The sequence below is a fragment of the Podarcis raffonei genome, chromosome 17, assembly GCF_027172205.1.
Source record: "Podarcis raffonei isolate rPodRaf1 chromosome 17, rPodRaf1.pri, whole genome shotgun sequence".
In the NCBI taxonomy this organism is placed as follows: Eukaryota; Metazoa; Chordata; class Lepidosauria; order Squamata; family Lacertidae; genus Podarcis; species Podarcis raffonei.
Genome location: NC_070618.1, coordinates 8841094 through 8859547, shown reverse-complemented (window position 1 = coordinate 8859547; position 18454 = coordinate 8841094). Strand labels below are relative to the sequence as shown.

The 18454-nt window shown below is 41.8% G+C and overlaps 1 protein-coding gene across 3 annotated transcripts; it reads left to right on the top strand.

Moving 5' to 3' along the window:
• Window positions 1-240: 240 nt before the first annotated feature.
• Window positions 241-17680, top strand: ADAD1 (adenosine deaminase domain containing 1). 3 transcript variants are annotated; one of them, XM_053370392.1, is made up of 12 exons: window positions 241-295; window positions 4056-4271; window positions 5648-5836; window positions 6542-6709; window positions 9373-9459; window positions 10502-10627; window positions 11317-11440; window positions 11777-11947; window positions 12977-13203; window positions 14504-14741; window positions 16094-16226; window positions 17536-17680. In XM_053370392.1, exons 2-12 carry the CDS (start codon window positions 4067-4069, stop codon window positions 17647-17649), a joined length of 1782 nt encoding a protein of 593 aa, XP_053226367.1. In that variant the 5' UTR covers window positions 241-295; window positions 4056-4066; the 3' UTR covers window positions 17650-17680. The 3 variants fall into 3 exon arrangements, with proteins under 3 accessions (XP_053226367.1, XP_053226368.1, XP_053226366.1); XM_053370393.1 differs by lacking the exon at window positions 241-295 and adding an exon at window positions 306-464; XM_053370391.1 differs by lacking the exon at window positions 241-295 and adding an exon at window positions 3758-3913.
• Window positions 17681-18454: the final 774 nt, after the last annotated feature.

Genomic DNA, 18454 nt, shown 5'->3' with positions numbered 1-18454 from the left:
GTCTTGCACAAACCATTATTTCTACAGCAGGGGGAGAAACCTTTTCTTAATACTCCGCCTGTAGGATATACCAAACATATTATACAGTATGAAGAATAGGTCAGAGGTGCCTTTAAATGCTGGAGAAATGTTATGGTAATAAAAGAAAAATGGACTTTAAATAATAAGAAAGGGGGAATGAACTCTCCCTGTCACCCCTTTTTTCCTTTCAGTTGGTTTGGTCTGTTGCTTTTCTCTCCTGCTCTGTTTGCAGGGAGCCCAGATTGAGACGGGCTTGGTTGGGAGTTGCGTGTAGGTGAGGAGGAGTTGCAAGCTGACTATTTCCACATGTCAGCAGTTGCCTTTGATATGCAAAAGCATGTTTTGGGTCTTGTAATTGTACTTGAGGGCTCAGCTGTTCACTTCTTCTTCCTCACTTACTGAGAGGCTGCTAGGTCTCTACTTTCAGTTGTGCCAGTTCTAAAGTAGGTTTCCTGGATAAATTTTGCCAGTGTTTTTGATGTTTAATTTGAATATGAAATGTTTGTGTAGGCACACTTAAAAAAAAAAGCCTCTTCATTAATGCCGTTTGGAATTTGGTTGAGTAATGCTTGATATATAAAATACAAACTTCTTTTTAAAGGTATTGCTTGAAAGGATGTAAATTTAGGATGGAAGGTTAATGTGCATATATGCCGTCATTTCTCTTAGAAATGTGTCAGGTGGCCTGCCTAACCAGAAACGTGCTTTGCCTCTTGTTGCCTTTTTTAAAAGTATTTTTATTTAGGTACTAAAAGGTACAGAACATCAAAATAACTGCACATAAATAGTAGAGGGAAGATCAAATACTAGCAATGTGGTGGCCTGGGTGAGAGGGGGGCATTCTTTTCTGCAGCTCCAAAGTTAGGGAATTTCCTCCCTGCGGTGGGTCAGTGTATCTTGCTGTTAACCAGAAGGTTGGTGGTTCGAGCCCACCCAGGGGTGGCTGTGGGCAAGATTTCTGCATTGCAGGGGGTTGCACTAGATGATCCTTTAGGTCCCTTCCAACTCCATAACTCTCAGATTCTGTGTCTACGCTTTGACTAGGCTTTTGGCAAACGTTGAAGGCCCACTACTTTACTCTGATGATTATCACCTGTGTAGTGTGTCTTCAGGACCCTCCCTATTCCTGTGACTAATCTGTTTTAGCTGTGTTTAATTAGGAATTTCTAATAGTTTTAGCATGCCCCAGAACCTGCTGTTGGAGGGAAGGTAATGAATTTAATAATAAAAACAATATTGTTGTCTTTGTAGCCTTAGTTTCCATCACTGCCATGGCTCTGTAGTCAGTCAATATATTCAAAACTTCTGGGATGGGCCGGAAAGCATAAATGCTTTAAAAAGAAACTCAGATAAATGCTTTTGTATTGTTATGTGGTTCAGAGACCTTAGTGCTGTCTTATCATTGCTGTGGTTTGTTTTTTTGAAGGGGGTGCCTAATGAAAAGTTGAATGTAAGTGGGGAGCAAAATGTAATTTGTTAGATGTGAATACAAGGCACAAAAAGTTAGTAGAGAAGTGTATTAAAATAAAATTAGTAGTGATAATAATAGAGCGTGATTATTAGAGCACAGATTCATTTTGAAGGATTGATGTCAGTGGAAAGAAAGCTAACTGAGGAGTCTGACCCAAATTTTTAATACTGCTTTAGTGAATAAGAGATGTATTGTTTTGGTTTGAGATTTCCTGTAGAGATGTTCCAATTCCATTTGCTTCTCAGCTGTGTACATTCTGTTTATTAGAGCTAATTTGGATGCTTGGTAGTACCAAATTGAGAAGTCCCACTCACCCACCGAAAAGCATAAAGTCTGTAACATCTGCAGATAAGTTTAACTTGTGTGTTGTATCATGTATTATGACACCCTCCACAAGTGGTTTATCTCTATTTTTATATATGTGATGGGTGTTTATTACTATTTTGCCATATTTGTTTTTCCTTTTCCCCTTTTTGTTATTAAATTTGCAAATTAAAGTTTTAATTTTTATAGCCAAGGGCTCTACTTATTGTCAAAAGTTCCAAAAAGTAGGGGCAATAAAAGGCCCCTCTGTTTTGTGTCTCTGTCCTAACCATGATTTCTAATTATAGCCTTACTGCTTTTCTGTAAATTATGTATAAGTTGAACGAATTTGGAATTGAACCTCATTTGTTTTAAGAGAAGAAAGAAAGAAAATCTGGTTGTGGAATGCATTGTGAAATCTAGTGATGCTATTTAAACTTATTTGGCAGTTCTTTTTCTGAAATAAAAAAAATAAAAATTAAAGTGTTTAAATCCTCCCTTTTACAAAGCCCACATGATTTTTGCCAATCAGGTGAAGCGTTAATTCTGCTAATCTGTCTGCATGAAAATATTTTTGAATCTTGATTAATGCAGTTGAAAGGTATGAGTCTAATATCAGGATCTTTGCCAGGTTTTGGTACCATTACTAACCTTGAGTCTTTCCAAGTTTCTGGAATTCATCCCCCTTCATTTTAATTCAGATATGATGCCAAGTTTTCTTTAAAATGTTTTGTTTAAAAGTCCCATAAACCACCCAAACCAGGTGTTTGGGATTTTTTTTAAGGCACTTTCCATGTATTTTTACAGTGTGGTGCAATGATTAAAGTATTTGACTAGGGCCTGGGAGAGCAGGGTTCAAATCCCCACTCGGCCGTGAACCTCCCTGGGCCACCTTGTGCCTAACCTACTTCACAGGCTGGGGGGGGGGAACCATACACCCCACCAGGGCCAGATTTAGGTTTGATGAGGCCCTAAGCTACTGAAGGCAATGGGGCCCTTTATATGTCCGGCTGTCCTTTGTCAACAACAAGTTGCCACTGTCTTTTGTGTTGCATATATGCTATATGGTAATTTATGGACCAGTCCGTGCAGACTGTAGGCACCCTATATATAGAAATGAGCAAACCAGTGATATTTTAGGGAGCAGGCTAGCAGGTGGGGCCCATTACTTACATCACAGGAGCCTACACAACACCATTTATTTTTGCTGTATGTCGGTTTTGTTTTACTTGTTTTTTATCTTATATTTTGGAAATGTACATCCAGGTTTTTTTCCTTTAATTTTTTGGGGGGCCCCCAAGAGAGTGGGGACCCTAAGCTATCACTTGTCTGGCTTATACGTAAATCTGGCCACTGCACCCCACCTTGAGACTGTTGGAAGATAAAAGTGGTACAGTCGTACCTCGGGTTATAGACGCTTTCAGGTTGCGTTTTTTCAGGTTACAGACCGCCGAAACACGGAAGTACCGAAACGGGTTACTTCTGGGTTTCGGCGGTCGCGCATGCGCAGAAGTGCTAATTTGCGCTTTGCGCATGTGCAGAAGCGCCGAATTGCAACCTGCACGTGCACAGATGCGCTGCTGCGGGTTGCGAACATGCATCCCGCACGGATCACGTTTGCAACCCGAGCGTCCACTGTATATAGATGTAAATAATTAAATAAATAATAAATGAATGTCCCCAGGAACTCCCCCACCACCCCCCACTTCAGGGGTGCCAGTGACCATTGAGTATTTGTGGTGCCGCAGGAGCCATTAGCACGATGGTGGATGTAGGGGAAGAGAGACCAAGGAAACAAGCTGCCTGTGTTACGCGTGGGGCCCTGCGAGTGGCGCACCCTGACGCGAGGGCGTTCTCCCTCGGGCGGTGGTTGTGGGACCGCGAAAAGCGCTTCGAGAGCTTGAGCAGCCATGCCCCTCTTTGCAGCCTGCGCGCCCGGCTTCTGTTGGAATTGGTTGGTTTGGCCCGAAGGATGCTGCGTTCCGTTGGGCCAAGGTGGCGTCATTCTGTGGCTCCGGAAGGGAGGCCTACAGGCCCGGCGCATCGCTGCGCCATCTTGTCTGCGGAAGGATCGTGTGTTTGACCTTTGTTGTCGGTTTAAATCCTTTTCTGAGGAAGGTCTGGTCAAGTCAGCGGCGTTTGGGTTCCTTTCCCCCTCCTCCTTACTGCGTTACTAGGAGCGGGCAGGTGTCCCTAAGGCTGGGCCCACACGCCCCAGCAGTCCTGAATCTCTGGCAATAACTCCTGCTTTTGTTTCCAGGTCGGGGCAAGATGGCGAGTGACTGGCCCCAGGCGTCCCGAGTGCCCAGCTTTGCCCAAATGCTGAAGAAGAACCTGCCCGCCCAGCCACCGCCACAACCTTCTCTGCAGGCCTCGGCTCCCTTGTTTCCGCAGGCAGAGAGCGCCAAAGCCATGTTTTTACCGGCAGAAACGTCTAACATTTCCACCTTGGCTTCCAAGGTGACGAACATCTCAGGTAATCATATTGGTTTTTGTAAACAGCCGTTTTCGGCTGACGGTCTTGGAAGGCTTTTTTCCTGTTATGTTGGGAGTATCTGAAGGATTTTGCTTCTGTCTGGAGGAAAAGGCAGTTTCTGGCAGTTTTCTTGAATAATTTCTAACCCAGTGTCGCCCCCCCCTCTCTTTGTGGCCAAATGCTGGCCAAAATATCTGGAGGTGGTGTGCCCTGGCCTCTCCAGATGTTGCCATGCTGTCCGACGCTGATCGGAGTTAGGTCACATCCGCACGACATATTTTAGAGCCCTTTTAATTCTGTTTTAACTGCCATGGCTTTGCTCGAGGACTCCTACAAACTGTAGTTTTGCACTCAGAGCTACAGTTTCCAGTACCCTTAACAACTACCATTTCCACACTTCGGGTAGGCCGGGTGAGCCATGATTATTAAAGTGGCATAAGTGTTTCAAATGTGTTTCAAATAAGGCTGTTTCCTATATCTGATGTGATCGCAGCCAAATTAGCATTTTTAACTTACTCTGCTGGTCTTAACCTGTGCTCTTCCAAATTTCTGCTGCTGCTATTTGTTTTTGTTCTCCAAAATCATTTTTGCTTTTAACAGCAAGGTTTCTTCACCGGTCTGGCCGAAACAAAAGATACTCATTGGCCATCTGAATGTTGTGTGAGTTTATACCTCTTAGGACCGCATACCTGTGAAATCAGAATTTTTGGAGACTCAAAAAAAATGTGTGGAGAGAACATTGCCTTTGCTTATCTTAAAGCTACTTGTTCAAAGATCTTCCAGTTAATAGCTCAATGCTTCATCATGTTTAATTGGTTTTAATATATGTTTTTGCTTTAATAATTAAAACCCTATTGAGGCAAGGAATCTAGATGCATTGCTATGGGATTGTGTTCACAGTTCTTTAACCAGCCCCACATTTGTGTCTTTCTTTTTAAATGTTTGTCTTTAAAGTGCCTGAAGTCCCTTAATTATATGTGGAAATATCCCAAGTGCCTGAAGTCCCTTAATTATATGTGGAAATATCCCAAGAACTCCCCAGTATCCATAATAGGCTTTATGTGCAAGCAGTCTACAGTTCAATCCCACTCCACCTGACTGACTCTCATTACCTTTCCTCATTATTCTTGACTGACTCATTATTCTTTCTGTAACTCTCATTACCTTGTTCATTGGGAGAAATACCACATAAATGTCGTTTATAAAAACTTCATAAAGTAACAACCCTGAAAATAAAAATAGCTTTCAAAAAGTTGAAAAATGTCACAATGCTTTTGATAAGGTGAAGAAGCACTTTCTGAATAGCCAAAAATGAACTGACGAAAGCTGCCAAGCAAATATTTTGACTTATGCTATTATCAACTAATGCATTTTAGGTCAAGTTCCTGACTGCCTATATTCCAAAGCAGGACCCATTGTTCCAATCACTTCACTTCCTCCCAAGAAAATTCCGAAGGAATTTGTCACAAAATATAAACGAGGGGATATAAACCCAGTATCTGCTTTGCATCAGTTTGCACAAATGCAGCGTGTACAGCTTGAATTAAAGGAAACAGTAGCAACAGGTAAATATATATATTTTTAAAATTTCACTTTCTTGGGAATCCACTCTATTGTAGTACTGGGACGTTACGGGTGCTGTTTAATAGGTAGCATTCAAAGCTGCCATATCATATTAGTTTGGTCCCTCTGTTATTTCAATGGCTGCACAACTTGATTAAAATCGACCCATGACATACTATTCCTCGGTTGCCATTTAGATATTTTGCAGCCTTTCCTGTGCTACCGCCATTCCTTCATAAAATGTTAGAGAGGTTACTTGCCTTTGCTTGGTTGCTCATAGTATCCTCATTCCCTCATTCCCTGCTCTAGAAATGCAAAGCATAAGTCATAATGCTTGGAATTGGTGAAATCAGTAACTCCATCTAAAACATTTATCTAGAAGAAGTTTCTGTCATTTGACAGTCCCAAATAACTGATTAGAAACCCAATTTATATTGGAAATGAAAATAATATTCAAATATATGTCATACTTGAAGTTCGGTGTCACGATGATATGATAGCTACATCTTGGTTTGGCTGGAGAATGAAGATTAGGAAAGAGCAGCGCTGTCTGCATATCCCTGGAATGATTGGTTTTCTACCAACCTTGAGCTATTAGATACAACGGAATTCAAATTTGGTGAAATGCAATATGCATAAATTATAATAATATAAAACTTTTACAATTGCATTTATCTAAAGAAAGATTTCCTGTGGCACTTTTTAAGGTAATCTCTTGGGATCATACTTTGCATTTTGTGCTGTGGTTGATGGCATTCAGTATAAGACTGGATTGGGGCAAAACAAGAAGGAATCAAAATCCAATGCCGCAAAACTTGCTCTTGATGAATTACTGCAGTTAGATGAGACAGAACCAAAACATCTAGAAAATCCAGGTACTTTTGCTACTATGATGTTTCTCTCTTCACTGTCAGGTTCAGGGGTGGGGGGAACAATGTTATCGTAGACTAACCCAATCTTTTATTCTATATTGGGGCCCTTGCGCTGGGGATACTGAAAAGAGTGGTAGATAGTACTGTATCTTCTTGCCCCCGTTTCTGCCATTTTTTGAATCTTCATAGCGTCTATGATGTGTGTCGGAATATTCCAAAGTTTTGGCCCCACGTGGTCTAGTTGTATTGCAGCCAGTTGATGTGTGGAGTACTTTGACTATTCCAGAGACCAGTTGTGTTGCTTTGTAGCATATATTGGTTGTTGTTGTTGTTTAGTCGTTTAGTCGTGTCCGACTCTTCGTGACCCCATGGACCAGAGAACGCCAGGCACCTCTGTCCTCCACTGCCTCCCGCAGTTTGGTCAAACTCATGCTGGTAGCTTCGAGAACACTATCCAACCATCTCGTCCTCTGTCGCCCCCTTCTCCTTGTGCCCTCCATCTTTCCCAACATCAGGGTCTTCTCCAGGGAGTCTTCTCTTCTCATGAGGTGGCCAAAGTACTGGAGCCTCAGCTTCAGGATCTGTCCTTCCAGTGAGCACTCAGGGCTGATTTCCTTCAGAATGGAGAGGTTTGATCTTCTTGCAGTCTATGGGACTCTCAAGAGTCTCCTCCAGCACCATAATTCAAAAGCATCAATTCTTCGGCGATCAGCCTTCTTTATGGTCCAGCTCTCACTTCCATACATCACTACTGGGAAAACCATAGCTTTAACTATACGAACCTTTGTTGGCAAGGTGATGTCTCTACTTCTCAAGATGCTGTCTAGGCCTGTCATTGCCCTTCTCCCAAGAAGCAGGCGTCTTTTAATTTCGTGGCTGCTGTCACCATCTGCAGTGATCATGGAGCCCAAGAAAGTAAAATCTCTCACTGCCTCCATTTCTTCCCCTTCTATTTGCCAGGAGGTGATGGGACCAGTGGCCATGATCTTCGTTTTTTGATGTTGAGCTTCAGACCATATTTTGCGCTCTCCTCTTTCACCCTCATTAAAAGGTTATTTAATTCCTCCTCACTTTCTGCCATCAAGGTTGTGTCATCTGCATATCTGAGGTTGTTGATATTTCTTCCGGCAATCTTAATTCCGGCTAGGGATTCATCCAGCCCAGCCTTTCGCATGATGAATTCTGCATATAAGTTAAATAAGCAGGGAGACAAAATACAGCCTTGTCGTACTCCTTTTCCAATTTTGAACCAATCAGTTGTTCCATATCCAGTTCAAACTGTAACTTCTTGTCCCACATAGAGATTTCTCAGGAGACAGATGAGGTGATCAGGCACTCCCATTTCTTTAAGAACTTGCCATAGTTTGCCGTGGTCGACACAGTCAAAGGCTTTTGCATAGTCAATGAAGCAGAAGTAGATGTCTTTCTGGAACTCTCTAGCTTTCTCCATAATCCAGTGCATGTTTGCAATTTGGTCTCTGGTTCCTCTGCCTCTTCTAAATCCAGGTTGCACTTCTGGGAGTTCTCGGTCCACATACTGCTTGAGCCTTCCTTGTAGAATTTTAAGCATAACCTTGCTAGCGTGTGAAATGAGTGCAATTGTGCGGTATTTGGCACTGCCCTTCTTTGGGATTGGGATGTAGACTGATCTTCTCCAATCTTCTGGCCACTGCTGAGTTTTCCAAACTTGCTGGCATATTGAGTGTAGCACCTTAACAGCATCATCTTTTAAAATTTTTAAATAGTTCAGCTGGAATACCATCACTTCCACTGGCCTTGTTATTTGCAGTGCTTTCTAAGGCCCATTTGACTTCACTCTCCAGGATGTCTGGCTCAAGGTCAGCAACTACACTACCTGGGGTATACGAGACATCCATTTCTTTCTGGTATAATTCCTCTGTGTATTCTTGCCACCTCTTCTTGATGTCTTCTGCTTCTGTTAGGTCCTTTCCACTTTTGTCCTTTATTATGGAAATCTTTGTACGAAATGTTCCTTTCATATCTCCAATTTTCTTGAACAGATCTCTGGTTCTTCCCATTCTATTGCTTTCCTCTATTTCTTTGCATTGCTCATTTAAGAAGGTGGTCTTGTCTCTCCTTGTTATTCTTTGGAAATCTGCATTCAATTTCCTGTATCTTTCACTATCTCCCTCACATTTTGCTTGCCTTCTCTCCCCCGCTATTTGTAAGGCCTCATTGGACAGCCACTTTGCTTTCTTGCATTTCCTTTTCATTGGGATGGTTTTCGTTGCTGCCTCCTGTATAATGTTACGAGCCTCCATCCATAGTTCTTCAGGCACTCTGTCCACCAAATCTAAATCCTTAAACCTGTTCCTCACTTCCACTGTCTATTCATAAGGGATTTGACTTAGATTGTATCTTACCGGCCCAGTGGTTTTTCCTACTTTCTTCAGTTTAAGCTTGAATTTTGCTATAAGAAGCTGATGATCTGAGCCACAGTCAGCTCCAGGTCTTGTTTTTGCTGACTGTATAGAGCTTCTCCATCTTTGGCTGCAGAGAATATAATCAATCTGATTTCGATGCTGCCCATCTGGTGATGTCCATGTGTAGAGTCGTCTCTTGTGTGGTTAAAGGAGCATATATTTCTCTTAAGTAACATGTTAGGTTGTTATCTTCTCATTTTTTCCAATTTGGTATCTTTGCAGGTCCTCCCAGGAATCTTTCAGAAACTACAACCGTAACTGAACCTCAAAGAACAGCTGAAGCTAGCTACATTTCAAAGCTTCCTTATGGTAGGCATTTTCTGTTTTTCTATCAAATGTATGGTTGTGCATGTTCATTTTTTATCACCAAATAAACTGCTTTTTCCATAGCACAGTTTACAGGTGAGCCACTAACCCAGCGCTTGGGGTGCCAAGCAAGACCTTCATTGGTGCCTTAACATCTGCAGGTGTTGTTTTGGTGATCGCTGTATAAAGTGTAGAATTGTTAAGCTTATAAAGATGGAACTTGGTTGTGGCATCTCAAGTTAGCTATCGCTCTGGTTTTTTCGTTTTTGCTTTGTTTTTGGTCAACTAAAAACAACAATTATTGGTGATATAACCAGAGATGCAGTAGGCTACATAATCTAGTGAATGGCACGGAAGAACTGTTGTGTAAAGATAAGTTTGCTTATGTACTACTTGTATATTCTTAAGAAAGCAGATCATTACTTGAAGTACTCTCTGTGGACTCCCAAGAGAAGGATTTACCATTCCATACTTATTGGCAAAACCTATTTGGTGTTTCGCAACTTTCTGACTAGTTGCAGCACCTTAGCCAGACCTAACAGAGTACACGCAGAATCCACAGAAGCAATTGGCAACTTGGGCAGACAGGATAGACGAAGCAGGAACCAAGAACTTGTAGTTAGATGTTTATTATATACAGTGGACTATTTACAGGAACAGAACACGGATCTTTTGCTAGCTCTCTTTGACACGACTCACAACTCCTACACTGACACACAGAACTCTGAACCTCTGAACTAACACATTCCAGTTAGTAGGCCATTAATTATCACTCCTTTGAGAGAGCTTGACCAATCAGGGAGCTGTCTCCATGTCTCTGTTACCACCAGGCAGACTTACTCCTTCAGATTGCCTTCTGGCTGTCTACCAAACCTTAATTGTCTCTGTGTGAGTAGTTGCACGTACACAGTTTCCCAACAATACTTCCTCCTTATACCAAGGAGAATAAACGTTCATGCACACTATTTTTCCCATTTAGTGATGATCTCCAATATTTCTAAACAGTTGGTTTTGATTCTTTGCTTTATCTTTATAACTTTACTAGAAGGGCTGCATCTTGCGTATGAAAAAATTTCTCAAGCTGTCAGGGAAACATTCAACAGCTTGACTGCTAAATATCCAGAGTACCAGAGTTGTAGCAGTTCGCTGGCTGCTTTCATAATTGAAAGAGGTAAGCACAAACGTTGTTATTGTTTAAATTGCTCTAGGGCAGCAGTGGCAACTTCTGGTCCCCATAAAGCTGCCCTATCCCCCCCCCCCGTGATGTGGTTTGGCTCAAACCATGCTCACTCGTTCATCACTGAAAGTTAGGCATGGGACTGGTGAGCATCTAGCGTCAAATTCAAAAAGAAATATTGAGAGGTGCTGTCGCTTAGGACTTGGCACATACAGTGGTACCTTGGTTTAAGAACAGCTTAGTTTATGAACAACTTGGATTAAGAACGCTGCAAACCCGGAAGTAGGTGTTTTGGTTTGTGAACTTTGCCTTGGAAGCAGAACATGTTCCGCTTCTTGTTGAGTGTGTGCCATTTGTAAATTGAGCCCCCCGCTGCTATGGGAAAGCACGCCTTGGTTTAAGAACGCTTTGGTTTAAGAACGGACTTCCAGAACGGATTAAGTTCATAAACCAAGGTACCACTGTATTGCCTGGCTTGCATTTTACGAATGATGTTAGGTGATGGATAGGCCTGTCAAACTGGCCTACAGGGAGCTGACAGCTTGGGGTCCCAGTCCTTTCTTCAAATTCAGTTTTGCACCCCTGCTCTAGGACGTATCTCTAAAAATATCATTGAATAAAAAGAAAGCTGAATTCCAAAATGGGCAACTAAATTTCTCAAATGTTTGTTTGTTTGTTTTTAGTTAGACAGCATGAGGTGGTCGCTATCGGAACAGGTGAATTCAACTATAGTCAATGTGGTCATCCAGATGGGAGAATATTGCATGACTCTCATGCTGTTGTTACTGCAAGACGCTCTCTTCTTAGGTAAAAAAATAAATAACGCTGCTGCTTTTTCTCAAATTAAAACTGCTGCCGGTACACTTGTACCGTGCCTTGGAGGGCTAAACTGGTCAGGGACCCATACCAGGGGTCTACCGGACTTAAACTGTCATGCCAAGATTGCCCTGGGCCTCCCAGCCAGCTGGGGACTCCCACCCCAGGCTTCAGACCAGCTCTTCTGGGGCCAGCTAATTCTTGGGAATATGTAATTTGACTCTAAAAGTAATTTGACACTATAAGTTTTGTGTTCATCCCGGTTTCTCTAATACAGATTTTAAATGCATCCTGTGTTGTATCTGAAATACTTATGCTTCTTTCAAGGTATTTTTATAGACAGCTTTTGCTCTACTACAGTAAAAATGCTGCCATGATGGATAAGTCCATATTTTGCATTGAGCCATCTTCAAACTTGCTTGCGCTAAAACCAAACGTAAGCATATTTCTCTACATGAATCAGTTACCAAAAGGATCTGCTCAGATTAAGTCCAGGCTGTAAGTATTAGACATTCCAACATTATAAAGTTTAATTCATGCAGATGCGTTTTTCTCATTAAGATGGTTTTACATTGTATTTGCTGCACAAGAAAGTAATATTGATTAGTCTGATTTGTAACACATTATCGCAGTGGTTTGCAGTTACGATTATTGGAAGGCCAACCTACTGAAAAGAAAAAGGGAGAGTAACGTAGAAGTGATGCAAAATCAAATTTAAGTGAAGCCCAGTTCATACAGATAGCTGTTAATTTTATTTTCACGGCTTCAAACATCTATCTTTTGATTTTCCCCAAGCACTGAGTTAGTGTAAATTTACAGTGCTTTGTTCACAACTGAAGGGATAGAACTCTCTTTGATAAATTAACTCATATGCAATTAGCCAGTTATTACCAAACATGTTTTGCTTTTGTATGTATGTATGCAGACTTCTACCCATTTACAGTAGGTTTTTCTGGGCTGTGAACCAGTTATTCTGCAGGAACAGAGGGCACTTTTGGGTGGGCACCACCTGTTTTCATCTTGGAAAGGAGCTCCCTGCCTTCCCAGACTGGCTCTTTTCATATTGAAGGACGAAGACTAGCTGTTACAGAATCCAAGCCTTAAAGGATTCCCCTTGTTGACATAGCTTCCTAGTGGTTGAGAAGGGGTCCTCTTGAAAGAAATAATTGATATTGTGAATGTGACAACAGTTATGAATGTGGAGCCTGTCCGTTATGTGTATTTCCATGTATTAGCATACTATTGCTTGCCAGGGTGATAGGAAAAGGTCAGTTGGAAGGAAATCACATACTGCTGATAGCTCCCTATTAGCCAAAGATACCATAGTTCTTTGAGCTGTTGACCTAGCACAAAAGGAGCCTTGCCAGCTACCTTTAGTCCCTGAGAGGGGCTAGAACTTGAGTTCCGTCAAGCTCTGGCTGAAGAAAGGCCCTGGTAGCAAGGAATCCACTTAGAGACTGACTTCTATTTTGCTATGACTGGGGAGACTGCTATATCTTAATTATTGTGCTATATATTTAATTATAGACGCCTCAGCCCCAATTCTGCATCTGCATTTGAAGCTGATGAGGAACTGTGCCTTCATGTCGCCGTTGAAGGCAAGGTTTATCTCACGGTCTACTGTCCTGCTGAAATTTCCAGAATAAGCAGCATGTCTGCTAGTGACAAACTGACAAGATGGGAAGTACTGGGTGTTCAGGGAGCCCTGCTAAGTCACTTCATTCAGCCCGTTTATGTTAACAGGATCATTGTTGGTAAGTGAGTGACTTCTGTTTATTAAATACTGTTAAAATACATCATAACTGATCACATACTTTCACGCTTGTCTGTTGGGTTGTTAAGTGGCCCCCAAAACAGAACAGCTTCTGAAACATACAGTGACATGAAATTTAGCTTGTAAGTTTGATAAATGTCTTATCTTTTTTTTCTATTCAAAGTATTTAACCAGCTTACAAAATTCAGTACTAAAATATAAAACGACATTTTAAAAGCCTTTCACAACCTAGTGCCCTCCAGATGTCATGGGTTACAGTTCCCATAGCCCTGATGGGAACTGTATTTCGAGATATCAAAACATAGTTTTGAAAAATTTTGCTTTACAGGTTGAAAGCTAAGTCTATCCAATCTCTGGGCCAATTGACATGAAATCAGTTCATCTGTATGCTACACTCACATGGTGCTTGTACTTTTATTCTGTACCCTTTGCATGAAAAGATCACCTCTCTGCCATTTCTGATTGTGAACTCCAGTAATGTTTGAGAGAGAGTTCCATGTTTGTGCACACTTATGCACAGGGTAGAAAGCTGCACTTGGTGTAATAATAATAATAATATTATAATAATTTATTATTTGTACCCCGCCCATCTGGCTGGGTTTCCCCAGCCACTCTGGGCGGCTTCCACAAAGACCAAAAATACACTAAGATGTCACACGTTAAAAACTTCCCTGAACAGAGCTGCCTTAAGATGTCTTCTGAATGTCAGGCAGTTGTTTATCTCTTTGACATCTGATGGGAGGGCGTTCCACAGGGCAGGCGCCACTACCGAGAAGGCCCTCTGCCTGGTTCCCTGTAGCTTTGCTTCTCGCAATGAGGGAACCTCCAGAAGGCCTCGGAGCTGGATCTCAGCGTCCAGGCAGAACGATGGGGGTGGAGACGCTCCTTCAGGTATACTGAGCCGAGGCTGTTTAGGGCTTTAAAGGTTAACACCAACACTTTGAATTGTGCTCAAAAACGTGCTGGGAGCCAATGTAGGTCTTTCAAGACCAGTGTTATGTGGTAAACTTCCTAGTGCACATCCAGTATGCACCTTGTGTATTTAGACTTGAGTCTCTTCTTTCAGTCAATATTAAATATTGAAACACTGGCTGTTTCCTAGTATCTGCGTTCAGTGTGCTACATGTCTTGTTAACTTCTGAAAACTAAGGTTCTATGGGAATGGGGCTTAAAGCAGAGTGTGAATGGGAACTGTACATCTCCATAGAGCAAAGGTTCAGAGTCTAGAAGCATGCCTTGATCTTCTCTTAATATTTGGTGTGGTTCTTAATGTTTTTTAGGGGATGGGAACTGCCATGATACGCGAGGATTGGAAATAGCTATCAAACAACGGGTAGATGACGCTCTCACTTCAAAACTGCCCATGTTCTACATGGTGAACAAACCTCGCATTAGCTTGGCATCTGCTGCTTGCGCTGTACAGGTAGACTTGGAACGCAGATCTCTTAGTTTGAATTGGTCCCAAGGAGACTTGTCGCTGGAGGTCGTAGATGGGCTAAATGGGAAGATCACAGAAAGGTAAATGTTTATAACAAAAAGTACATTAAATTGAAAGAAGCACCTTAGCTTAATCGTCCTCTGTTCAAAACAAGTGGGAAGTTATTTTCATGTGCTCGGTCCCTGCTCCTGCCAACCTAGCAGTTCGAAAGCACACCAAAAAGTGCAAGTAGATAAATAGGTACCACTCCGGCGGGAAGGTAAATGGCGTTTCTGTGCACTGCTCCGGTTTCGGTGTTCTGTTGCGCCAGAAGTGGCTTAGTCATGCTGGCCACATGACCCGGAAAAACTCTGCAGACAAAAGCCGGCTTCCTCGGCCTGTAAAGCAAGATGACCGCCACAACCCCAGCATCAACCGCGTCTGGACTTAACTGTCATGGGTCTTTTACCTTTACTTTTAATCTTGGTTATGCATTCTATAAAATAACTTTGACAGATTAGAGAACTGGGCCAAAACAAACAAGATGAATTTTAACAGGGAGAAATGTAAAGTATTGGACTTGGGCAAAAAAAATGAGAGCCACAAATACAAGATGGGTGGCACCTGGCTTGAGAGCAGTACATGTGAAAAGGATCTAGGAGTCTTGGTTGACCACAAACTTGACATGAGCCAACAGTGTGACGCGGCAGCTAAAAAAGCCAATGCAATTCTGGGCTGCATCAATAGGAGTATAGCATCTAGATCAAGGGAAGTAATAGTGCCACTGTATTCTGCTCTGGTCAGACCTCACCTGGAGTACTGTGTCCAGTTCTGGGCACCACAGTTCAAGAAGGACACTGACAAACTGGAACGTGTCCAGAGGAGGGCAACCAAAATGGTCAAAGGCCTGGAAACGATGCCTTATGAAGAACGGCTAAGGGAGCTGGGCATGTTTAGCCTGGAGAAGAGGAGGTTAAGGGGTGATATGATAGCCATGTTGAAATATATAAAAGGATGTCACATAGAGGAGGGAGAAAGGTTATTTTCTGCTGCTCCAGAGAAGCGGACACGGAGCAATGGATCCAAACTACAAGAAAGAAGATTCCACCTAAACATTAGGAAGAACTTCCTGACAGTAAGAGCTGTTCGGCAGTGGAATTTGCTGCCAAGGAGTGTGGTGGAGTCTCCTTCTTTGGAGGTCTTTAAGCAGAGGCTTGACAACCATATGTCAGGAGTGCTCTGATGGTGTTTCCTGCTTGGCAGGGGGTTGGACTTGATGGCCCTTGTGGTCTCTTCCAACTCTATGATTCTATGAATCTAAGAGAGGCTTCTGGTTTTCCACGTAACCCTAAAACCTGTTAAGGATTTTCAGTAACTTTGCTCTCTATAACTAGTTGAATTCAGACAAGTAACCACTAGTGTGCTCTTTATCGTCACTATTTTTCATACCTAGTTCACCCTTCAAAAGTGGAATTTCAATGGCAAGTCGTCTTTGCAAGGCTGCGATGTTAAGTCGTTTCAATTTAGTGGTTAAAGAATCAAAGAGAGATGATTTACTTAAAGCGGGCACGTACCACGAAGCAAAGGTAAGACTTGATGAAAGGAAACTGGCTGTAAGTGCAGATCTCGTGAATTCTATTTTGTTCATTCACTGAGTTCAGAATTGGTTTGGTTTTAACGCTAGCAAGGGGAAACAGTATCGTAGATCTTGTTATTTGAATAGCTGTTAATCTAAAGGTCACAGTTCAATAGTATTCATTAATCTGGAAAGAAATTCAGTAGTATACGTGGTTTTATTGTATTTTAAAACAAGAGCACATCGATAATTTGTTTACCATGATACAGGGAAGAAATTTAGTAATCTATCCACCTGCTTTAACCAATGTGTTAAATTGGCTTTAATCTTGTATTTAAAAGATAGGAATAGCATGATAAAGTAGCTGATAGATCCTTGTGCCCTCTTCAGCTTCGAACTGTAGAAAGGGCTGGGGCTGGGGGTTAAAGGCAGTTTGCATAGGTTGGTGGGTTAGGAGAGTGTACACTCCTGACAGGAGGCTTAGTTGGGTCAGAATTGAGTGTAAACTTCCAGAATTAGTGCTAAATACAGTAATTCTGCTAAATGAGCCACCACAGCTGCTAAAAGGCCGTGAAGGTCGGTGGTTCGAATCCCTGCAACGGGGTGAGCTCCCGTTGCTCGGTCCCTGCTCCTGCCAACCTAGCAGTTCAAAAGCACATCAAAGTGCAAGTAGATAAATAGGTACCGCTCCAGCGGGAAGGTAAACAGCGTTTCTGTGCGCTGCTCTGGTTCTCCAGAAGCGGCTTAGTCATGCTGGCCACATGACCCGGAAGCTTTACTCCCTCGGCCAGTAAAGCAAGATGAGCGCTGCAACCCCAGAGTCGTCTGCGACTGGACCTAACGGTCGGGGTCCCTTTACCTTTTTACCCATGTACTATATGAAACCAAAGGGGCACATTTGTTGCCAGATGTGAAATATATTGGCATTATTTTCAGCTCTCCTACCCAGCTACATTATGCGAGAGTGTTCTCCCCAGGGAGGCTTGCCTGTCAACTTATTTAAGCACCAAGTGAAAACATTTCCCTGTAACCAGTCCTTTGGCAGATTAAGCAATTTATGTCTTTTTAAATATGTTTGTGGCGGGGGGGTGTTACTGGTTTTCATTTCTTAAATTGTATTTTGTGTTTTTATGTCGTGTACCGCCCTGTGATTTTTGGATGATAATTATTGTTAATAATAATTTTATTAGAGATAAATAGGCCTTTTGGTGCATGTGCATTTCAACAAGCTTGCCGTATGCAAACTTTCAAAGCACATTGTGAGGATTTCTTTATACCAACCTCCCTGTTAAATTATTAATTGAACTTTTAAAATTTAGATTATGGCAGAGTCCTACCAAGGAGCGAAATATTTGCTGAAAACCTACCTGGAGCAGCATGGTTTTGGGTCTTGGATTGTGAAGTCTCCACGTATTGAACAATTCAGTATGTAAAGATTAATATATCGGCTCCGGAGCTCTTGAAGTAGACTAGTTTTTTGAGTTTCTTAACTTTTTCATTGGTTAGTAGTTTTAGATCAATACAGTGTCAACTGATTGCTGAAAAAAATGTACATACGCAAAATAAGTAAGCTAAGTTAATATATGCGGGCCATTTTTATTACTATAGTTTGGTGTTTTATGTGTGTTATGCATTTGCAGTAATATATTTTTAATTGATTTCTCATACTTTGGCGACGAAGCTTTAAAATAAGTGAGGTTGAACAATGTAAAAGTGGAGAATTGTGTGCTGGCAATTATTATTTTGCTAGATTCAGTACCTGCTTGTAATGGCTGTGCAAGTTACCATGTTATCCCCTTGTTTTAAAGATTGGTTGCTTCTCTTCTGGCTTTAAAAGCCACAATTTTCCTTATTAATCATCATTAAACTTTGGTGGGCTATATATTTTTTCAGTTGTGGGCACTCAAGTTTAGGAAACTACAGCAGTAGAAAACCCCACGAGCGCAGGGTCAAACCAAATATGTGATCTACTCATGGTACATTATGGAAAACAGGCCTGCAAGCTTTTCAAGCCCAGTATTTTGTGCATAATTGTGTTTGCATTTGGAAACAACTTGGAAATTGTATCAGGTGTCCTAAATATTTCACTTGCAATTTGACTTCAGAGATGATGTTGATGACTTAATGTCCTTTTCCCTCTAAAATCCTTAAGACTGAAAGGGTCTTAATCACATACCATAGTTTGCCATTAAAATTAATCTACCCAGCTTCATAAAAAGTTGTGTGTGATGCATCGAT